The sequence below is a fragment of the Anarhichas minor genome, unplaced genomic scaffold, assembly GCF_050575085.1.
Source record: "Anarhichas minor isolate MPS153535 unplaced genomic scaffold, ASM5057508v1 ptg000002l, whole genome shotgun sequence".
Lineage (NCBI taxonomy): Eukaryota > Metazoa > Chordata > Actinopteri > Perciformes > Anarhichadidae > Anarhichas > Anarhichas minor.
In genome coordinates, this window is record NW_027466448.1 from 977,013 (window position 1) to 995,584 (window position 18,572).

General features: G+C 41.8%; 3 protein-coding genes across 5 annotated transcripts; 2 read left to right on the forward strand and 1 right to left on the reverse strand.

Moving 5' to 3' along the window:
* The first annotated feature begins 105 nt into the window (after positions 1-105).
* On the forward strand, positions 106-6,813 carry ddx55 (DEAD (Asp-Glu-Ala-Asp) box polypeptide 55). The gene is made up of 14 exons (XM_076110860.1): positions 106-994; positions 1,094-1,144; positions 1,808-1,894; positions 2,037-2,128; positions 2,303-2,365; positions 3,274-3,423; positions 3,513-3,705; positions 3,926-4,008; positions 4,549-4,680; positions 4,765-4,857; positions 5,071-5,185; positions 5,299-5,467; positions 5,562-5,854; positions 5,944-6,813. Exons 1-14 carry the CDS (start codon positions 887-889, stop codon positions 6,109-6,111), a joined length of 1,797 nt encoding a protein of 598 aa, XP_075966975.1. The 5' UTR covers positions 106-886; the 3' UTR covers positions 6,112-6,813.
* eif2b1 (eukaryotic translation initiation factor 2B, subunit 1 alpha) lies at positions 6,146-9,507 on the reverse strand. 2 transcript variants are annotated; one of them, XM_076111072.1, is made up of 9 exons: positions 9,182-9,503; positions 8,991-9,092; positions 8,723-8,859; positions 8,416-8,532; positions 8,042-8,154; positions 7,802-7,870; positions 7,636-7,711; positions 6,409-6,534; positions 6,146-6,339 (listed from the first exon to the last, which is right to left on the reverse strand). In XM_076111072.1, the coding sequence occupies exons 1-9, from the start codon at positions 9,192-9,194 to the stop codon at positions 6,184-6,186; spliced, it is 909 nt and encodes a 302-aa protein (XP_075967187.1). In that variant the 5' UTR covers positions 9,195-9,503; the 3' UTR covers positions 6,146-6,183. The 2 variants fall into 2 exon arrangements, with proteins under 2 accessions (XP_075967187.1, XP_075967098.1); XM_076110983.1 differs by having other exon boundaries at positions 6,146-6,534; positions 9,182-9,507.
* A 2,074-nt stretch (positions 9,508-11,581) lies between these two features.
* Positions 11,582-18,572, forward strand: bcl7a (BAF chromatin remodeling complex subunit BCL7A). 2 transcript variants are annotated; one of them, XM_076111826.1, is made up of 6 exons: positions 11,582-11,773; positions 13,752-13,833; positions 13,941-14,037; positions 14,404-14,553; positions 15,610-15,713; positions 16,280-18,572. In XM_076111826.1, exons 1-6 carry the CDS (start codon positions 11,682-11,684, stop codon positions 16,352-16,354), a joined length of 600 nt encoding a protein of 199 aa, XP_075967941.1. In that variant the 5' UTR covers positions 11,582-11,681; the 3' UTR covers positions 16,355-18,572. The 2 variants fall into 2 exon arrangements, with proteins under 2 accessions (XP_075967941.1, XP_075968019.1); XM_076111904.1 differs by having other exon boundaries at positions 11,590-11,762.

Sequence of the window (18,572 nt, forward strand, 5' to 3'; positions counted from 1 at the left end):
TGTAAAGTGGGAGTATGTAGGACTATTGTTTCACTGTAGTTGTAATTATGTAATAATTAAATGTATTTATATACACACACAGCACTTACAAAGTGCTTAACATGGTTGAACCAAGAATGAAAAATATATTCAGGACTGCAATGAGATCAAATCTATGGAAGCCCATTTCTGCAGCAAAAAAAAATTTTAAGTTAGACTTGATAATAAAAATGTCCCCATAGTCATAATTATGAGATAGAAAGTCGAAGTAATGATACTTCAACACAGTCAGAAGCAGCTCTTCATAGGTTACCCTATATGTGACATATACATGTATTGTGAGTACATTGAAGACTACTTTAAACGTGGCTTTACAACAGATGAAATACTTCATGTGGGATTGTGCAAACGCACCCTTGAAAGGATTTTAAGCTTTGAACAAAGTTATTGTAATAACTTGTTTGATATTTGTCTTTGCTATTTTCTTTAATAGTTTGATCTTTGATAGAGTAATGTGGGTTTCTTAACCCTAAATTAAAAGGATTTAAGTTATAACAGAAATGTGCTTAAATATATTTTTACATTTATATAACTGCATGTACAATATTTTCCATACAATTTCAGACAATTACAACAATACAAAAAAATACACTACCCCAAAGTTGTATTTAAAAATAAAATAAAAAGCAGTAACTTTTTTGAATCTATTGCAGTAGAAAATAAAATAAACGAAAAATAGAAATACATCGGTACGCGGAACGATACTGGTGACCGCGCTTCAGTTGCCACCCGGGTTGAAAACATCAACGCACCCGGAAACCGGAACAGCGTGGAGGCGCAAGAGGAGACGCAGCCGAGCGGTGGCTAACAACGTTAGCATTAAACTCAGTCCAGTGTTCCACTCAACATGGATAACTCGACAGAAGGGACGTGGGACAGTTTACCGATTCAACTCACTGAAGGGATTCTACAAACGCTCGAGGAAGTGAAGTTCACGCACATGACACCTGTACAGGTAACTTTAAACTACCTCTCTTTAAACCCGCTTCTCTTTAACACCACTGTTCATCAAACACATCATTGATATATTATTATTATTGCTTTTTCTTTACAGTCTGCTTGTATTCCGCTGTTCATGAGTAACAAAGATGTGGCTGCTGAGGCGGTAAGTGTAACTAAGTACTCTAACGTTACGTGGGTACCACTATGAGGTACTTGTACATAACTTGAGTATTTCCATTTCATGCTGTAACATTAATGTGATGAACACATTCATGAATCAATAATTATAATCCAGTAATATGGTGTCTATGAATCTAAAATGTGCCATTCTGTATAATGACTTTTACTTCTAACAGAGTATTTTTACACCCTATAGTACAACAGTTAAACCAGACATACTGGTACTACTTCTAATTAACATAATATGTGTATGAGCTATAACTAAGACCTAATAAATCAGTTATAAAGACATCAATGAATATAAGTTTTGGGTTGCCAGGTTGTCAACAATCCTCAAACACTATTAGCACTACAGCTACCAATGTTCCTTATTGATTAATCTAACAATGAGTTTTCTTAATGAATTGTCTATAAAATGTCAGAATGTGAGTGTTTTATTCAAGCAACAGTCCAAAATAAAGATATTCAGTTTTAATATAAATTACAGTGTGATACAGAAGTTGGAACGAGCTGTTTTTGGGCATTTCTACTTCAAAATGTGACGGTTAAATGAATCCTCTTTTGATTGATTGCTACTTGTCTTCTGTAAAACGGTTCCAGGACACGTGGAACTATTTCTTCATCATTTCCTGTCGTATCGTTGTAGGTGACCGGGAGCGGAAAGACGCTCGCTTTCGTGATTCCCATCATAGAGCTGCTGCTGAAGAGGGAAGAGAAGCTGAAGAAGATGCAGGTGAGGCCGAAGGCGACGCTCCAGATTTACATCCATCTTCCACTGAGAGTGACTCTGTCCAACGTGTAGAGGGGGTATCGGGGCCATAAGAGGGATTCGAACACCCGGCTGAAGCTTTAAAGGTTGTTTTTTTCTCCTGCAGGTTGGTGCTCTGGTGATCACGCCCACAAGAGAACTGGCCCTTCAGATCAGCGAAGTGATGGAGACGTTCCTTCAGAAGTTTCCACAGTTCACGTGAGTACAAAGTCACTCTGAGCCGTTTGAATAGTTAAATATCGTAACTCAAGGTCCGCTTGCTGATTTCTTCCGGAGCTTTCAACCACATCTCAGTTAGCTCAGTTGTCACGACTAAATATTCAGACGAATGTTTTTAGTTATTAAAATGCTTTTTGTACGTTTGTTTTTCAGGCAGATTTTGCTGATTGGTGGCACCAACCCGATAGACGATGTGGAGAAGTTCAAAGATAAAGGGTGAGATGTGAGGTGTTACTTAGGGGCTAGTAGACAGTCTTTATGCTAAGCTAAGCTAACAGATTTAATTTTCTTATCAACGGACACACATGACAGTGGCGTCAATCTTCTCATCCATCCCAGATATTTAGAGGAAGAGTTCATTCGATTCATCGTTAAACAAATGAATCACGTCCACTAAATCAACCGAAATTCAAATTAAGAGTCCTGATGCCAAAACAAGATGTCCTTTAGTTAAATAACTTTTTAAAGAGACGATGAGCAGGTAAGTGGCAGTGCCTAAAAAGGGTTAAATATGAGTGCTGATGCATTTTAACATGAGAGTTACAGGGAAGGAGACTTATCTCAACTTGTAGATCCAACAGAGACGAGAAGTTCACAGCTGATTCTGAGCAGATAGTTTAAGATTCAACCAAACCTGCTCCAGATAATCCAGCTTCCTCTGTTAGACTTGTTTCTACGTGTGAAGACGTCCATGAACTGGACTCCTCTGTCTGTCCTCCTCCATGCTGCCTTTGTTAGTTCTGTCCCCTTCCCCCGTCTCACAGGTGTGTCTGATTTATCTCCTCACCTTCATTTCCTGTCACCGTTGAAAAGGGATATTCTGCACCTTTTTATTTTACCGCTTTCTGCTACAAGCGTACCTCTCAAAAATGTCAAACTATTCCTGTAAAAACAAAACTGCGGACACGTTTGCATCTCCGTCGACTTCAAGACGCAGGGCATGCTGGGAAACGCCTGGCTGTCATCTGATCAGAGAGCTGATTGGCTCTTAAAACACCACGTTTAGTAAAAACAATCCTCACTTCTGTGTCATTTTAATTTTGAAGGCGAGATTGTTGGCTGTGAGTCTCTTAAACCAGGCGACCAGGACGAGTGTGACGTGTGTGTGTGTGTGTGTGTGTCAGGGCGCACATTGTGATTGCGACACCGGGCCGTCTGGAGGACATGTTCAGGAGGAAGGCAGACGGTCTGGACTTGGCCAGCTCAGTGAGGAGTCTGGATGTTCTGGTTCTGGACGAGGCCGACCGACTGCTGGACATGGGTTTCGAGGCCAGGTGATGAAATGACGTCAGCGTGTCCAGATGAGTTTTAACCTTCCTTGAGACCTTTGTGCCGCTAACAGAGACTCTTTGTGTGTTTCCAGTCTGAACACCATCTTGGGTCACCTGCCCAAACAGAGACGGACGGGCTTGTTTTCAGCCACTCAGACTCAGGAGCTGGAGAAGCTGGTGAGGGCCGGCCTCAGGAACCCGGTACGCATCGCGGTGAAGGAGAAGGGCGTGGCGGCCTCCGCCATCGTCCAGAAAACACCGTCCAGGCTCTGCAACTACTACACCGTGAGTCTCACACTGACTGCTTCACGTCAGTCCGGGAGGGAGGGGCCTATTATGATTAGTTTTATACTATTTTATACGTTATGCTGCATTATGTAGTAAAACAAGCCGTGCCTTTGCTTGTGACTTTGTGTATTAATCTGATTAAATCTGTTTCACATCAATCAGCCCCCAAAAAATGTAATATGACACAAAAACAACCTTTTTTATTTGGTCATTTCAGATTTGCAGAGCGGAGAAGAAGTTCAACAACCTGGTGGCGTTTATACGGCAACACAAGCAGGAGAAGCATCTGATCTTCTTCAGGTATGTTGAATATTATATTAATCGTGTTGTGTTGACTCACTGTTTTTAATCCGGCCAAATCAAACTGATGTCAACACAGAACCAGCCATCGGGTTCGTCTACTAAAGTTAAAACAAAGAAGACGACCGCGTCCTCAAAACTGGTGACACAGAGGAAGTCGGTGTTAATTTGTCTAATTATACTGAGAACCGAAAATATGGAGCTTTGCAGACGATGTGGTGTCTCTTTGAGCCACAGCAAGTAGTTAAGAACGGATCTTTTGTCAGCAGCTTTGAGGGAAATCAGACCGTGAAACTGCTCAGACGAGAAGAATAAAACAACTCAAATTGATGCGAGTGGACAGAAATCCAGTTGATCGTCCTGCCGCAGGATCGTTAATCGTTCAGGCAATAAATCAGCTGTGACTCCTGCAAACTGCACGATGAACAAACAGGCAGAAATATGGAACAAATCTAAAATGCGTCCTAATCCCGACATAATGCCGTCACGTTTGTTTTGTCAGATCTTTAGTCGTTGACCGTGTCACTGTCTCCCCACCAGTACGTGTGCCTGTGTGGAGTACTTCGGTCGAGCTCTGGAGACGCTGGTGAAGAAGGTCACCGTCCACTGCATCCACGGCAAGATGAAGAACAAACGCAACAAGATCTTTGCAGACTTTCGGGCCCTGAAAAAGTTTGTGTGCACGAAACCGCAACAATGAATCAGTAACAAAGGTTTGTGTGTATAAGTTATGTATCATGCTTTCATCCGCTGCAGTGGGATCTTGGTGTGCACAGACGTCATGGCCAGAGGGATCGATATCCCCGATGTTAACTGGGTGCTGCAGTACGATCCTCCCAGCAGTGCCAGGTGAGGGAGAAACATTGAGTCTATGAATGTATATACACAGTATATATATATACACTTTTTATTAATAAGCTGGAGGCCTCTGTGTGGAAGTGACTGGGATCTCTTTTTATGTGTAAGACAACATTGCTTTCCTAACTTAACACATAATGTAACAAGTAAATGTCTAGAAATAAATATTTATTGTGGTTTTTATTTATCCTTATTTTGTCTCAGTGCGTTTGTGCATCGATGTGGACGTACAGCTCGTATCGGCAATCATGGCAACGCCCTCGTCTTCCTGCTGCCGATGGAGGAATCCTACGTCAACTTTCTGTCCATCAACCAGAAAGTGAGTTTGCAAAAACTTCTCTAAAACCATCAAGTCTACTCCTGGTTGGGTCCATATACTGCTGATGTTATATTACCACAGAACGATGAATTGGTCTCTTGTCGTGTCCTCAGTGTCCCCTCCAGAAGATGGTCCTCACAGGTGAGGTTATGGACATGCTGCCTAAAGTGAAGGCCATGTCTCTGGCGGACCGAGCCATGTACGACCGCGGCATGAGAGCCTTCGTGTCGTTCGTCCAGGCCTACGCCAAACACGAGTGCAGCCTCATCTTCAGGCTCAAAGGTGAACAAAAAACAGCCACTTCACATCTTCTCTGCAGTTCTTCACGAAGCACAGATGTTAACCTTTCAGCCGCTGCACCTTTTCCTCCGTCTAGATCTGAACTTCGCCACCTTGGCCCGCGGCTTCGCCCTCCTCCGCATGCCCAAGATGCCCGAGCTGAAGGGGAAGAAGATTCCCGGTTTCACCAGGACGACGCTGGACACGGACACCATCCGCTACAAGGACAAGAACCGGGAGAAGCAGAGGCAGAAGATGCTCGCCGAGCTGAAGGAGAAAGTGGTGACGCCCTTGCCTAAAAGGAACTACATCAAGAATAAACCCTGGTCCAAACAGAAGACCAAGAGCGAACGCAGGAAGAAGAGATCCGCCAAGAGGAAGCTCGAGGAGGTATTTCTTTCATTTTTAAATCTGCTGATGAGACATCAGATGTTTGGATTTATTCACGACTCCTCATTGTATTTGTTCCGTGTCTGCAGGGCTCCGACGTGGAGGACGAAGACATGAAGGAGCTTTTAAAAGACACTCGCATCCTCAAGAGGCTGAAGAAAGGTCAAATCACAGAGGAGGACTTTGAGAAGCAGATAACGAGCGGAATAAACTCCAAACACAGCGCAGGAGGAGCGTCGGGGGATGGGGAGCTGTGAGCAGCTGTGTTGCATTCAATTAAACGCTGAGACATTTGTTTACCTTGTGATAAATTGGATTTTTTTATTGAGTTATAAATAAAGCTTGATGAGCTCGTCGCTGACGGCAGACGGGGTGAGGACTCCCAGGTCGGTGAAGAGGAGGGTGATGAGGGACGGAGGCGTGTAGTCGATCATGGGATGCTCCTCCGACAGGTTCTTCACGGTCTTCAGCGTGTCCGCTTTGTACTGCGGAGGCCAGCAGAACGTTAGTAAAGAAAATAGAACAAAACAAAGGCATCCTCTGTCGTTTCTTACCTTAAATCTATCGGGCACGTCCTGTTGGTTGAGCGGGTAGATGCGGACGAATTTGAAGCTCTCTGCCACGACGTAGAAGGGCTTGTTGTGAACTTTGGAGCACACGGCCGTCTGATACGTGCCGATCTGTAAACGGCAACGGTTAAACGTTCAGCTCTGTGTTTGTGTCTCGATCAGGAGTGGAAAGCAACCAAGGACAAGTTTGAGGTACTTGTATTTTATGAGAGTACTTCTACTTTATACTTTTACTCTGCTACATATCAGAGAAGTTATTTACTCCACCACATTTGTAGATGAACACATTGAAAACGCCTCAAAAACATGAATTATTGAGTCTTATTTTCTGCCATTGAGATGATTTCAACTTGTTTATGAATTTCTTTAAATAAAGTGAGGTCCCTTCTACTCTAAAGCAGTGATCCCTTATTCTGTCTTTTTTTAAAGGGGACATATTATGAAAAACACACTTTTTCAGTACTTGTGCACAAACATCTGGATATCTGGAGTTCCTACCAACCCACAAACTGAAATAAGACGAGTCAGTCAGGTTTGGATCTCCCTCCTTCGTCACATGCTGACTCATTAGAATATACCGCCCACGGCTTGAGAGCTACCTTTGCTAAAGTGCACCATATTTTTGGGCCGTTTTTTCATCGGCTAGTCTTAAAGAGACAGGCGCTAACACGGAACGCTTCAGACTTAGGTTATATATACAGGGACGATTCAGACAGTATGTTTTTTGGACATTAAAGCATGTAAACTAATCCTAAATACCAGTATGAACATGAGCATAATATAATAAGATTCACTCACTTATGTTTTTAAAGCAGGTTGTTTTCTATCATAAACAGGTTCAAATAATCCAGTAGTTTAATAATCTTTTAGAACTAAATAACTAATCTTGACTTTGATCAACTAACATTAAATATGTTACATATTAAAACACATTGACAACTTTTACTTTTGATATTTGAATTACATTTTGCTGATAATACTTCTGTACTTTTACTTAAAGCTACCACGGTGAACTGTCATGTTGATTCTGGCGCCCCCTGTGGACGTAAACGGCAGTGTTTCTGTGAGCGTGTTAAATATCCACAGCTGCCAGACTCCATTTAGAAAACCTCTCATTTTAGTGCAGCGGGTGGAACTTTACACACAGAGTGGCATTCATACTTGATGAGCTTGTTTTGTGATAAAGGCTCCGGACGATTCACTGAAACTCACCTTGTTGATGATCCCTCCGCTCTCAACGACTCCCTCCGCTCCAACAATAACGAGGTCTACTTTCTCCAAGACATACCTGAGGGGAAGATATGAGAAAGCATCCAGCTTTAAGGTCATACTGATGAAAGTAAGACACTGATTTTCACTTCATGATAAATGCATTTACCCGACAGCTGCATCCAGGACCACTGTTACCGGGACGTTGAGCTTTCTCAGGGCGTCCGCCATCTCTCGCCTGCACGGAGAAAGAAACAATCAATGAGTGTGTGTGTGTGAGAGAGACAGAAAGAGACAGAGAGAGACAGACAGACAGAGGGAGGGAGACAGAGAGCGAGAGACAGACAGAGCGCGTGTGTGTGTGTGTGTCCCTTCACAATAAAACAGTTTCCTGTCGGTGTTCGCTCACCCGGCTGAGTCGGGCTGTGACTCCGTCACGTACACAGAGAAGCGTTTCTTCTCGGCTGCAGCTTTTTCCAGCACCCGGAGGACGACTCTGGAGTACGAGTGAGTGAGGATTTTCTGAGAGAGGAACATTTAAAAACATCAGCCACCGCCTTAAAGGGCCAGCGCGTAAGATTTAGTGCCATCTAGTGGTGAGGCAGAGGTCTGCGCTCTCCGAGTGAAACCTAATAAATAAATAAAGCTGTGGCGACATTCCCAGAATTAAATACTGTATAATAGTTCTTCATTGAATACAAATTCTCCTTCAACCAGGACTGAAATCTTAAGGATTCCCACTTTGAGTAAAAGTAGAAACACTGCATTAAATAAAACACTCACAGCTCCGTCTTTGATGAAGGTGTGACAGAGTTTAGCCACTTTGTTCCTGGACATCGAGATCTTCTCTTGAAAAAGTTCTCCTCTCTCCTCCATCACCTTCTTACAGCGAGACAGATCCTGAAAGACAGAGAGACAAAAGTTAAGAGTTTGTCTCGTGATTACGAGACAAATAAACTCGTTGGTTCTCCTTTCATCTCAGATCACTCATCATTTGCCTGGATTTCCTCCAGGGAGGCAGTCTTGTGATAAAACAGACCCGTTTAATTTGGCCGACTCAAACTACTGAAGCTGCATGTTGTCCGCTCACCTCGTGCTCCAGCGATGTGAGACTTATGAAGCGCAGGAAGAGCTCTCCTCCAGAGGACACGGCCACAGACGAGTCCACTCCGGTCAGGCAGTCTGTGGCCGACTTCAGGCTCTCCCTCAGGCCCTGGATGGTCTCACCTGAAGGGGGACAGCTGGTCAGATAAGAGGCCCTAGTTCACCAGGAACACAGGATACTTCTAAATGTTGTACTTTTTACTGTACTACATCTCAGAGGTAGATATTGGATGATGGAGTGAATGAGCACACACCTTTGTCTCTCTTGAGGAACTCCAGCAGAGTGCGGATAGCCGCCACAGCGGAGGCCATGTCCGGGTCTGTCCTCATCTGAGCCCTGAAATACTCCACCAGCTCTGACCGGGACACAAGCAACACGGTTCATGTTTAATTACACCAACCTTCAAAATATGAAAGAAAAGGGGAAAACGTGAAACAAACATACCTTCTTCATTCATCCTGACACCTACACGGGAGCCTAAAAGCTGCACTCTTTAGTGTGAAAACAAAATAATGTTTACTGAATTCAATCAGACCCAAATATGTTGGCACATGCCAAATACTCTGCTGACTCTGTGTTCCTGCAGCCTTCGTTTGAATCAAATTATACACAAAAAAATAAAAGAATTCAGTTCAAAAACAACAATGTCAGCTACACTTTTCTGAAAGCTGCCTGAGAATAATCCTCAGTCTGTGTAGAAACTTGTATTGTCACTATTCTCCGAGTTGCAGTGCGTTACGAGCTGAGAGCTGCGTGTTGACGTGTCGCGGAGAGATGACGTAGGACGCTTTTTTCCATGCTGAACGTCGTGCCCTCTTCAGGTGCTGTCGGAAATATTGGTATTCATTTACATTTTGGTGAAAATATTTAGGCTAAAATTGTTTATACTTGTGTCTTTTGTCATTTAGATGAGGAAACACTTTTACTATTATTATTATTATTATTATTATTAATTGTAATAATAGCATTTATTAGCATAAAATAAACATTGAATTAAATACCCATGATAATGTAGTTGTAAGCAGAAGTGGTTTTATTAATGTATCTGTCAATAACTCCTCCTGTGGGCATCCGTAAATGGAGGCTGCTGGACTAACATAATAAACGACAAGTCTGTAAAACACACATGAAATAATATATATTTCCCAACATCAGGGGCCTAAGAAGTGAAAGGTGCAGAGTGGCTTCATAGCTAGACAAGATCTGTGGGAGGTATAATACTTTTATTTATATATATATATATATATATATATTTAGTCTTATTCTCCAGTAAGTCACGCATTATTCTTTTTATAAAATTGTTTACCTTGTGTTTTAAATCTCACAAGGTCCTCCATCTTCCCTCAATCAGAAATCATCTGAGCTGCAACTTAATATAGACAGGAAATAGTCACAAAGCCTAAATTAATTCAACCATATGTTATGTTTTTGTTTAGTGTTTAGGAGTCTCAAATATGCACTCTAAATCCATACAAGTAATGTATCACAAAAATATCTCTCCTAATGTGTACCGTTAATAATTGTATTATTATGCTCATTCCATCACACGCGTCAAGCTTATATTTAGATCATAATATATGATGTTTAATATTAATATTTAACTTCCCCCATTATGCCAAAAAATCCTGGTTAGAAGCCGTTATCCCTCTAATTACACAACATTTGGTACACGGAGATGACGTGACTCTAATGAACCAACTCTGCAGTACACTGGTGAATTTGAATCTTTTACGTTTCTTAAAGGGCCAGCGTGTAGAGTTTGGCGACATCTGGTGGTGAAACGTTGCAGATAGTGTTGCTGCCAATAGGCCATAACTTTAGTCTACATGCTTATTTGTGCTTGAACTAATATTTACAAAACACAAGTTTGGTTCAGTATAGATAGATAGACAGATAGATATAAACTTTATTCATCCCCAGGGGGAAATTAGATTGTAGCAGCAGCAATTTACAGAGTAAAATATAACGTGGAATGCACAATATATACAGTACAATAAAATAACAGAGCAGATATTGAATTTGAAGGAATAGATTAATAAAAAATAAGATTAAATAGAATAAAAAATAGAAATGCACAGTATATACAATGAATAGAGTGGTATTAATTAAATTAACAACTAGTAAACTAAACAAACTGGACAGTAGAGCAAAGATCACCAACAACAAGCAACAACCGTGTAGCGTTGTTGTAGTCATGTGAAGGACGATGATCTGGCCCGAGGTGTTTTATTATAAAGTCTAATGGCAGAGGGCTCCTGTATCTGTCCTTGTGACAGCGGAGCTGGATCAGTCTGTTGGAGAAAGTGCTCCGCTGTCCCTGCAGTAGGTGGTGGAGAGGGTGGTCCGGGTTATCACCTGAAGAGGCAACAACGAGGAGGTTCACAACCCGAAAGTCTGGAGCTGTGCTGTAATTGTATTGAGACATAATGAGCTTTGGGATTTTAGACTCTATTTGTTGTTAACATCATACGTCTCCTGCTGCGTTAATCACAATATTTTCCATTCAGAAAGATATTAAGTCATTTGTTTAGCAAAAAAGGCCAAAACACTCACCAGCTCCAGCCTCTAAAATATGATCATTTGCTTTATATAATTTTAAATGTAATATCTCTGGGTTTTGTTGGGACAAAGCAAGTCATTGACGATGTTATAATTGGATCTGGGAAAATTGAATGGCTGGATGATTTTTTTTTTACCTAAATAAAGCATCTAAGCCTGAAGTTTCACCCCAAACTTCTTGTAGTTTTTAGTTCTTTGTTCTCCTGCAGACACACAGCAGGGAGACAGAACTGCAGCTGCAGCTCCACCTCTCTCTCTCTCACTGTGCTCTATCAGTCCGCGCCGGCGCAGTAGCTCCTCTGTGCGCTCTGTACTGTTTGCATTGTGTCTGAACTGCCGGCGAGCTTTTAAAAAAAAAAAAATATTATACCAAACCGCGGCAACAATGTCGGGCAGGTCGGTCCGAGCGGAGACCCGGAGCAGGGCGAAAGATGACATCAAGAGGGTTATGGCCGCTATTGAGAAAGTACGAAAATGGTAAGAGTGGAAAAAGAAAAGAGGGCTTCGTTATCTAACAGCGAGGAGAAAAAAAAAGGCTTCGGCTTGTTGGGGGAGGAGAGAGAGGGAAGGAGACGAGAGTGAGGGATGAAATTAAAGAATTTGGGAGATTCACGGCAGATGTACTTGCAGCTCAGGTGCACCGGGGCGCACTATAGTGCGGTGCACCGCCACAGCTCCGTCGTCTGGCTGCTGACATACAACATGTAGCCGTTTTTCTCTCTCTCTTAGCGGCTATAAACGGGTTGAACCCAGAAGCCATTTCGATGCAGTCACATGAAGCCATTGCTTGTAGCCGTTTGTTTGCGCGTGAAGCTCTAACGGCGGAGGGTGTTCTTTTTTTACCCCCTTCCGAAAACCTCCAAATAACTGTTGACTTGGAAACAATTTGACGACGGCGGAGTAGTTTAGTCCGTCTGGGAGTTTTAAATTAAGCGCTTTGAGTCGCCCTTTAGGTCTGATAGAGGAGGAAGGTGGGGGTTGGGAGAGAGGAAGTAGGCTAACTGAACACGTAGCGACTCGGTCCTAACGTTTAACACTAAAACACACTTTATACACCCGTGTCGGTTCAATCATTCACACGTTTATGTCGAAGGTGTATTGATTTGTTCGATGTAGGTGTGTCACCCCGCCCGGGAGGGCAGAATTTATGTTTGTTTTTTTATCAGGCGGTTTAATCAAACGTCCCCAGGTCAAAGTCAGTAGAAGTTGGTGGTTTGAAAATAACGTTAATTTAACGGTTTTATTTTTGAATTTGAAAATGAAAGACATCGTGGAATTTAATTTTAAGCTTTGGGGTACAAATATATTATTTTATACATTTTAATAAATATTGTTTGGGGTGTGTTGTACATTATTTTGTTTTCTGCTGCTGTAATATAAGCTAACACTGTATGCTACTAAACTAGCTTAAAAGTTATAGTATTTATGAACTCAAGAAGTACATTTTTAAGATAATTGTACTTTACTTGAGTATTTCCATTATATACTACTTTATACTTTAATTTCACTACATTTCAGAGTACACATAAAATATATTGAAAGGAATATGAAGTGTTCAGTATCATAATATAACCTAGTTATCAATTGTTCCACCTCAACCAGCTAAATGTGATAATAATAAAACATTATATCCTATAGTATAACACTAAATACATTATAAGTGCTATTACTTTGATACTTCATGTACATTTAGCTAATCATACTTTTGCTAAGGGACATTTTCAATGCAGGAATGAAGTAAATTAACTGAATACAACAGTTTATTGATTAATTGTCATTTCTTTAGGCCAAAGTTTCACCGTTTCTGACAGTTGATTGAACAAAATAAGACACTTTAATACGTGATGTCTTTTAAATCATTGAACGGACATTTAAAGATGTCAAATTAGGCTTTTGGAACATTTTATAAACCAAAAGACTTCCTTACAAATATTTTAATTTCTGTTTACGCCCTAATGATTTCCCCAATTACTCATTTTGGTCTATAAAATGTCCGAATGTGATGCTTTTAAAAGTATTTTATCTGCTGTACTGTAATTGTATTGAGAGACATAATGAGCCTCGTCTATTTATTGTTAACATCATATGTCTCCTGCTGTGTTAATCACTATATTTTCCACTCACAGAAAGATATTAAGTAATTTGTTTAGCAAAAAGGCCAAAACACTCACCAGCTCCAGCCTCTAAAATATGATAATTAGCTTTCTATCATTTAAAATTTAATATCTCTGAGTTTTGTTGGGACAATAAAGTAATGTGACGATGTTATAATTGGATCTGGGAAAATGAAATGTCTATTTTAACTAAGTGGTTAATTAAAGAAGTTATCAAGAGAATAAATAATTAGTTGCAGCCCGTACATTTAAACTATCGCTATGAGGGCTTTGTTTTGTTCTATTTCTACAGAAGTGTGAATAGTAATAATGTGATGTGCTTGTTTTCCTCTCCGACACAGGGAGAAGAAGTGGGTGACTGTTGGAGACACGTCCCTCCGCATCTACAAGTGGGTTCCAGTGACGGAGCCCAAATCAGATGACGTGAGTTCAGCCTCTTCATCACACTATGTGACCTCACACCTGAGCTTTATCTGAAACATGTTGAAGACAAATGAACATTCAACACTGTTCTTTTTCTCTCGTTGTAGAAGAACAAAAATAAGAAGAAGGGTAAAGATGAGAAATACGGCTCCGAGTTGACGACTCCAGAGAACAGCTCCTCTCCAGGGATGATGGACATGCACGGTACGCACCGAACGCCCTGAAGGACACAGACGCCGTGCTGTCATTCTGTATTTATATTATCAGCAACAAATCCCATGAAATGACCGAACGCTCATTGGTCTCATCTCCAGAGCCCATTGGTTCCTACTGAAGATATAACTCTTTAAAAACACTGATATATAGTTTCAAAGAAAGATTCTGTCATTTCCTCAAACAGCAACAACAAACATGTTCATCTGTGGATTAATACACACTTGGAGCACACAAAATACTTGTTGGTATATACATTCAGTGTTGGTTTTAGACTTTTCATGGTATTTATAGACAAAAACTATTTAAAGAAAGGTAACTGAAGTGCCTCCATCTCTCTCTCTGTGTGTCTTCTAGATGACAACAGCAACCAGAGCTCCATCGCCGACTCGTCTCCGGTGAAACAGGAAAACAGTTGTAGCACCAGCCCGGCCCCGGAGCCCGCCGCCACGTCTCACCGCGACAGCAGCGAGGCCAAGACTGACCAGAGCCCCGACAGCAAGCAGGGTCAGACACCAGCACACACACACACACACATGTAACGTTACCACAGGTCTACTTTCTCTCTCAGTGGACGTCTAGCCGGTGGTAGTTCAGCAGCTGATCGGCCACTTCCTGTTTTTGTTTTGCCAGTAAAATCTCGCCTCAGTCAGGACCAACAGCATCACACTGAGCGAACGGGACGACTTCCTCTTATTTAAATACAGCTTCAACTTTCTTTCTCTGGTTTCCTCTAACAGCCCCAAAAACATGTTGGAAACTTAACATGTTGGTCTCACGTCTTTCAACGCGACACAAGCTGTCAGATTAACGTAAAGGAAAAAAATCCACAATCATCATCTCTTGTGTAGCAACAAATTAAACCCAGTCAAATAAATAAATAAATAAAGACTGCAAATGGAAGTTTTTGAGATTTTTCTCAAGTCCAAAATCAAATCCCTCGTACAACCACTACAGTATCAGACAACCCGTCTACTTATATTGTCTATTCTGCCATTTATTCATTCATTCATTCCAACTGCATGAATGAATGAATAAATATCCGTGTGAGGAAATAGGACTTAAAGTGAAGCTGATAAAAGGAACCTTTTCATCTTCCGTTCATCTTGTGATTATTCTCTTGATTCACAAAATGGAGAAATAAAATGCCCATTACTCCTGAAGGAAAAGGTTCCTGTCTTCAGTTTGGACTTTTTGTTAAACAAAATATGAATTACTACATCATTTTATCACATAGGACGGAGAAAACCAGCAGGATGTCACAGTGGATTATTTGTGTTTTTGCTTTAAAAATGATCTAACAATGAATTGTTTTCTGTAATTCTTTCAATGAGTCCCATCTAAATATATTGTGTTGTGACACTTTTGCACTGTCAAATATTTTAAGATAAGCAGCAGAATTTACTATCTGATCAACTGTTGGGTTTAGAAAATGTAAGAATATTTGAGTCTCTCTGGCTGACATGCAGTACCCCCTCACCACCACACGGGGTCACTACCGTGTCAGACAACACGTCACCTCTGTGATCTCTTTACTAACATCCTGTATGTTCCCCTCCTCAGCTAAGACACCCCCGTCATCAGAGACCTCAGAGAGAGCACAGAGTGCCAAGAGAGACAGTCTGTCCTCGGGGGACAAGGACTCTTCAGACAGCAAAGCCACTCAGGTACCAACAACACTTCACACACACTCCCGACCCCCTGGGTCTGTTGTTCAAGTGGACCATTAAACTGTCGGTTCTAACTCAATGTTGTCTTTCTTGAAAAATGCACAAAAAACACTATTCGAAACTCGAAACTATTGACTGAAGTTTGGAACAGCAGCAGTAAACAGGATGTTATTATTACTGGGAAACAGAGATGTGCAGCGAGAACGCTAACGCTAAGCTAACATTCAGCTACGTCTGGAAAACGTACACGCGGATCACCAAAGAGGCTCGTTAAGGTCCACATGGCTCCATGCAGCAGATCAGTGAGAGTTCACAGGGTGGAACAGTAATTAACCTGGATTTAGGTCCCAACGATGACATGTTGGGTCCTTTAAAAGTCGTTTAATTTAGTGTTTAAGAAGCTGTGGGAACCCGGATTAAATGGTCCTTACATGATGCATATGCAGTCGTGGAAATGGACTTGATCTAGTGGAGATTGTACAAACTGTACTCTAGTTTTCACAAAAGAAGTGTGTATTAATATTATTATAATATTTATGATGTTTTCTTTATTTTCCCTGTAGGACCAAGAGGAGGAGGCCCCGCCCACCAAGAAAAGCAAAGCGGAGTCTTCGTCTCAGGACTTTGAGGAGAGTTAAATGTTTGGGGTCGTTCCTCTCCTTCACCCTCCCTCCTCCTCCCTCCCTCTGCACCTCCCTCCATTAACTCTAGACAGGGCTAGATTAGGGCTAATGGATCCCCCCCCCCATCACACTCCTCTGCCACAATATTACCTCTATTCGCTGGTCCCCCTCCGTGCTTCCTTCCAGTTCTCCACACTTCTTCTACCACCAATGCCAAGAGAAGCTCCCCTTTGTGACCAGGTGTGTGTGTGGGGGGGGGGGGGGGGGGCACAGTCCCCTTTGTGACCAGGTGGGGGGGTCAGCCACCAAACCCTGACCTGCATCTGTGACCAGAGAGAGTCAACACTGAGGATCTGAGGTCGATCCCGGCCGCTGCTCTGAGAGCGTTTGTAAAACGTTTCCCTGGTTTAGCTCAGGACACCCACGAGGCTAACCTGGTCTCAGATCAGCGGCGGCGGGGGGGGGGGGGGGACCTCGGCCCTAAAACGACCCCGTCACTTCAGCCCTCCCGATCCGCCTCCTGTTAGTCTGATGTTCTATATTTGTTTAGGAAACGTTTAGGGTTTTGTTCTCAGGAGGGTCAATGCACTGTTATGGTTATGTCACAATCGATCACAGATAGATTTTTGCTGCTGTAGTGGAAGTCTTTTTTCTCTATCCATGAAGAGTTCTCCATTCACATGTTTATGTTTTTTATTTTTAAAGTTAGTTTGTGGTTCGTAGAAGAAGAAGAAGAAGACGGTACTGGTCAACGTGAACTCTTGGATAAGTAGTGACGACAGGCGTCGGTAGCGTAGCTCCTGAAGCTGTGCCTTGAGTTGCTACGTTTCAGGTCAAGCAGGAATTTAAACTTTGGTGCCATGTTTTGTTTTGTTTGCCTTATAATCATCACTAATTAGTATTCTCCAATATCAACTGCAACGCTTTTTATTTGAAGGGATAGTTCAACATTTCTCGATACCACTCTGGTGTCATTAGCTTAGCTTAGCATAGAGACTGGAAACAAAGGGAAAAGGCTAGCCTGGCTCTGTCCAAAGGAACCCCCCAAAAAACAGCTCCTAACTTTCTGTTTTTATACGGATTAAACACACACGACACAATGTTTTAATGAGTCAGCCTTTAATTAGCTGTTTCTGACTTGATGCTAAGCTAAGCTAACCATCCCCTGGCTGTAGCGTCATGAAACTCCCCCCCCCCCCCCCCCCTCTTCCCCAAAACCTGCCGAGCTATCCCTTTTTAGAAACAGCTGGAGACTGGAATTTGAACACTACCCAGAAGAACTTTTACTTTCTGGACATTTTAAACGTCTTCAAACCTCATAACTCAAAGTTCTCCCTCACTGGTTCGTTTCTACTTCCGGTGGCTTTTGATTTGTTTCCCTCCTGAAGTAGAACCCGCCCAGTGACGGGGACCGGTTTCCCCCGTCTGGTCCACCATCATGGCGTCTCATCTCTGTGTATCACTACTTCTCTCTGACAGAAGAGCCTTTCAGCTCATTGGTTCTGATCCTCCTTCAAGGTGCTGTCTGCCGGCTGAATCGTGTGGCATCGAACGCCCGGTGTTTGTGCAGATTTGTGCAATACCTGAACTTTATATACATGTATATTTATATATATATGCATGTATATACAGTGCAGATTCAGACCTGTGACCTCTAATGTACATCCTCACCCATGTTAGACTGAGTTTCATCACTATTAACTCGTGAAGATGGAGTGAAACCAATGACTTCATGACACAACAGGGGCTATTAAGAAGTACTTTTACGACGCAGAATTACTTGATCAGATTTCAGAGAATCAGCATTCACGTGGATGGAGAGAAAAGAAATAATAAACACACAACTGTCTCGGTTCAGAGGATGGATTAGCATATACCTCATTCCCAGTCCAGCAGCGCTGGAACTTAAAATGCTATTGTATCGACATTAACAGTTATTAAAAAGCATTATGTACACTCGGTTTAAAAAAGAAAAGAATAAAGATCTCACTTACGTCGTAGCTTTCACCTGATTGAGCCGATTGCTTATAGTTTGCTCATAACTGTTTAAAAAAACAAAAAAAGAGCCGTGAGATGTTAAATCTTGTAATTTTTTTTTTTTCTTGGGACCATTTTGTTTCTCTTTAGATCTTTGTACAGATTTATGGTTTGGTTTGACTTATTTATTCCATCAGTAGTGCTCGGTTTTTATCATGTCCAATGGTTTGTTTTCTTAATAAAATTCACAAAAGTT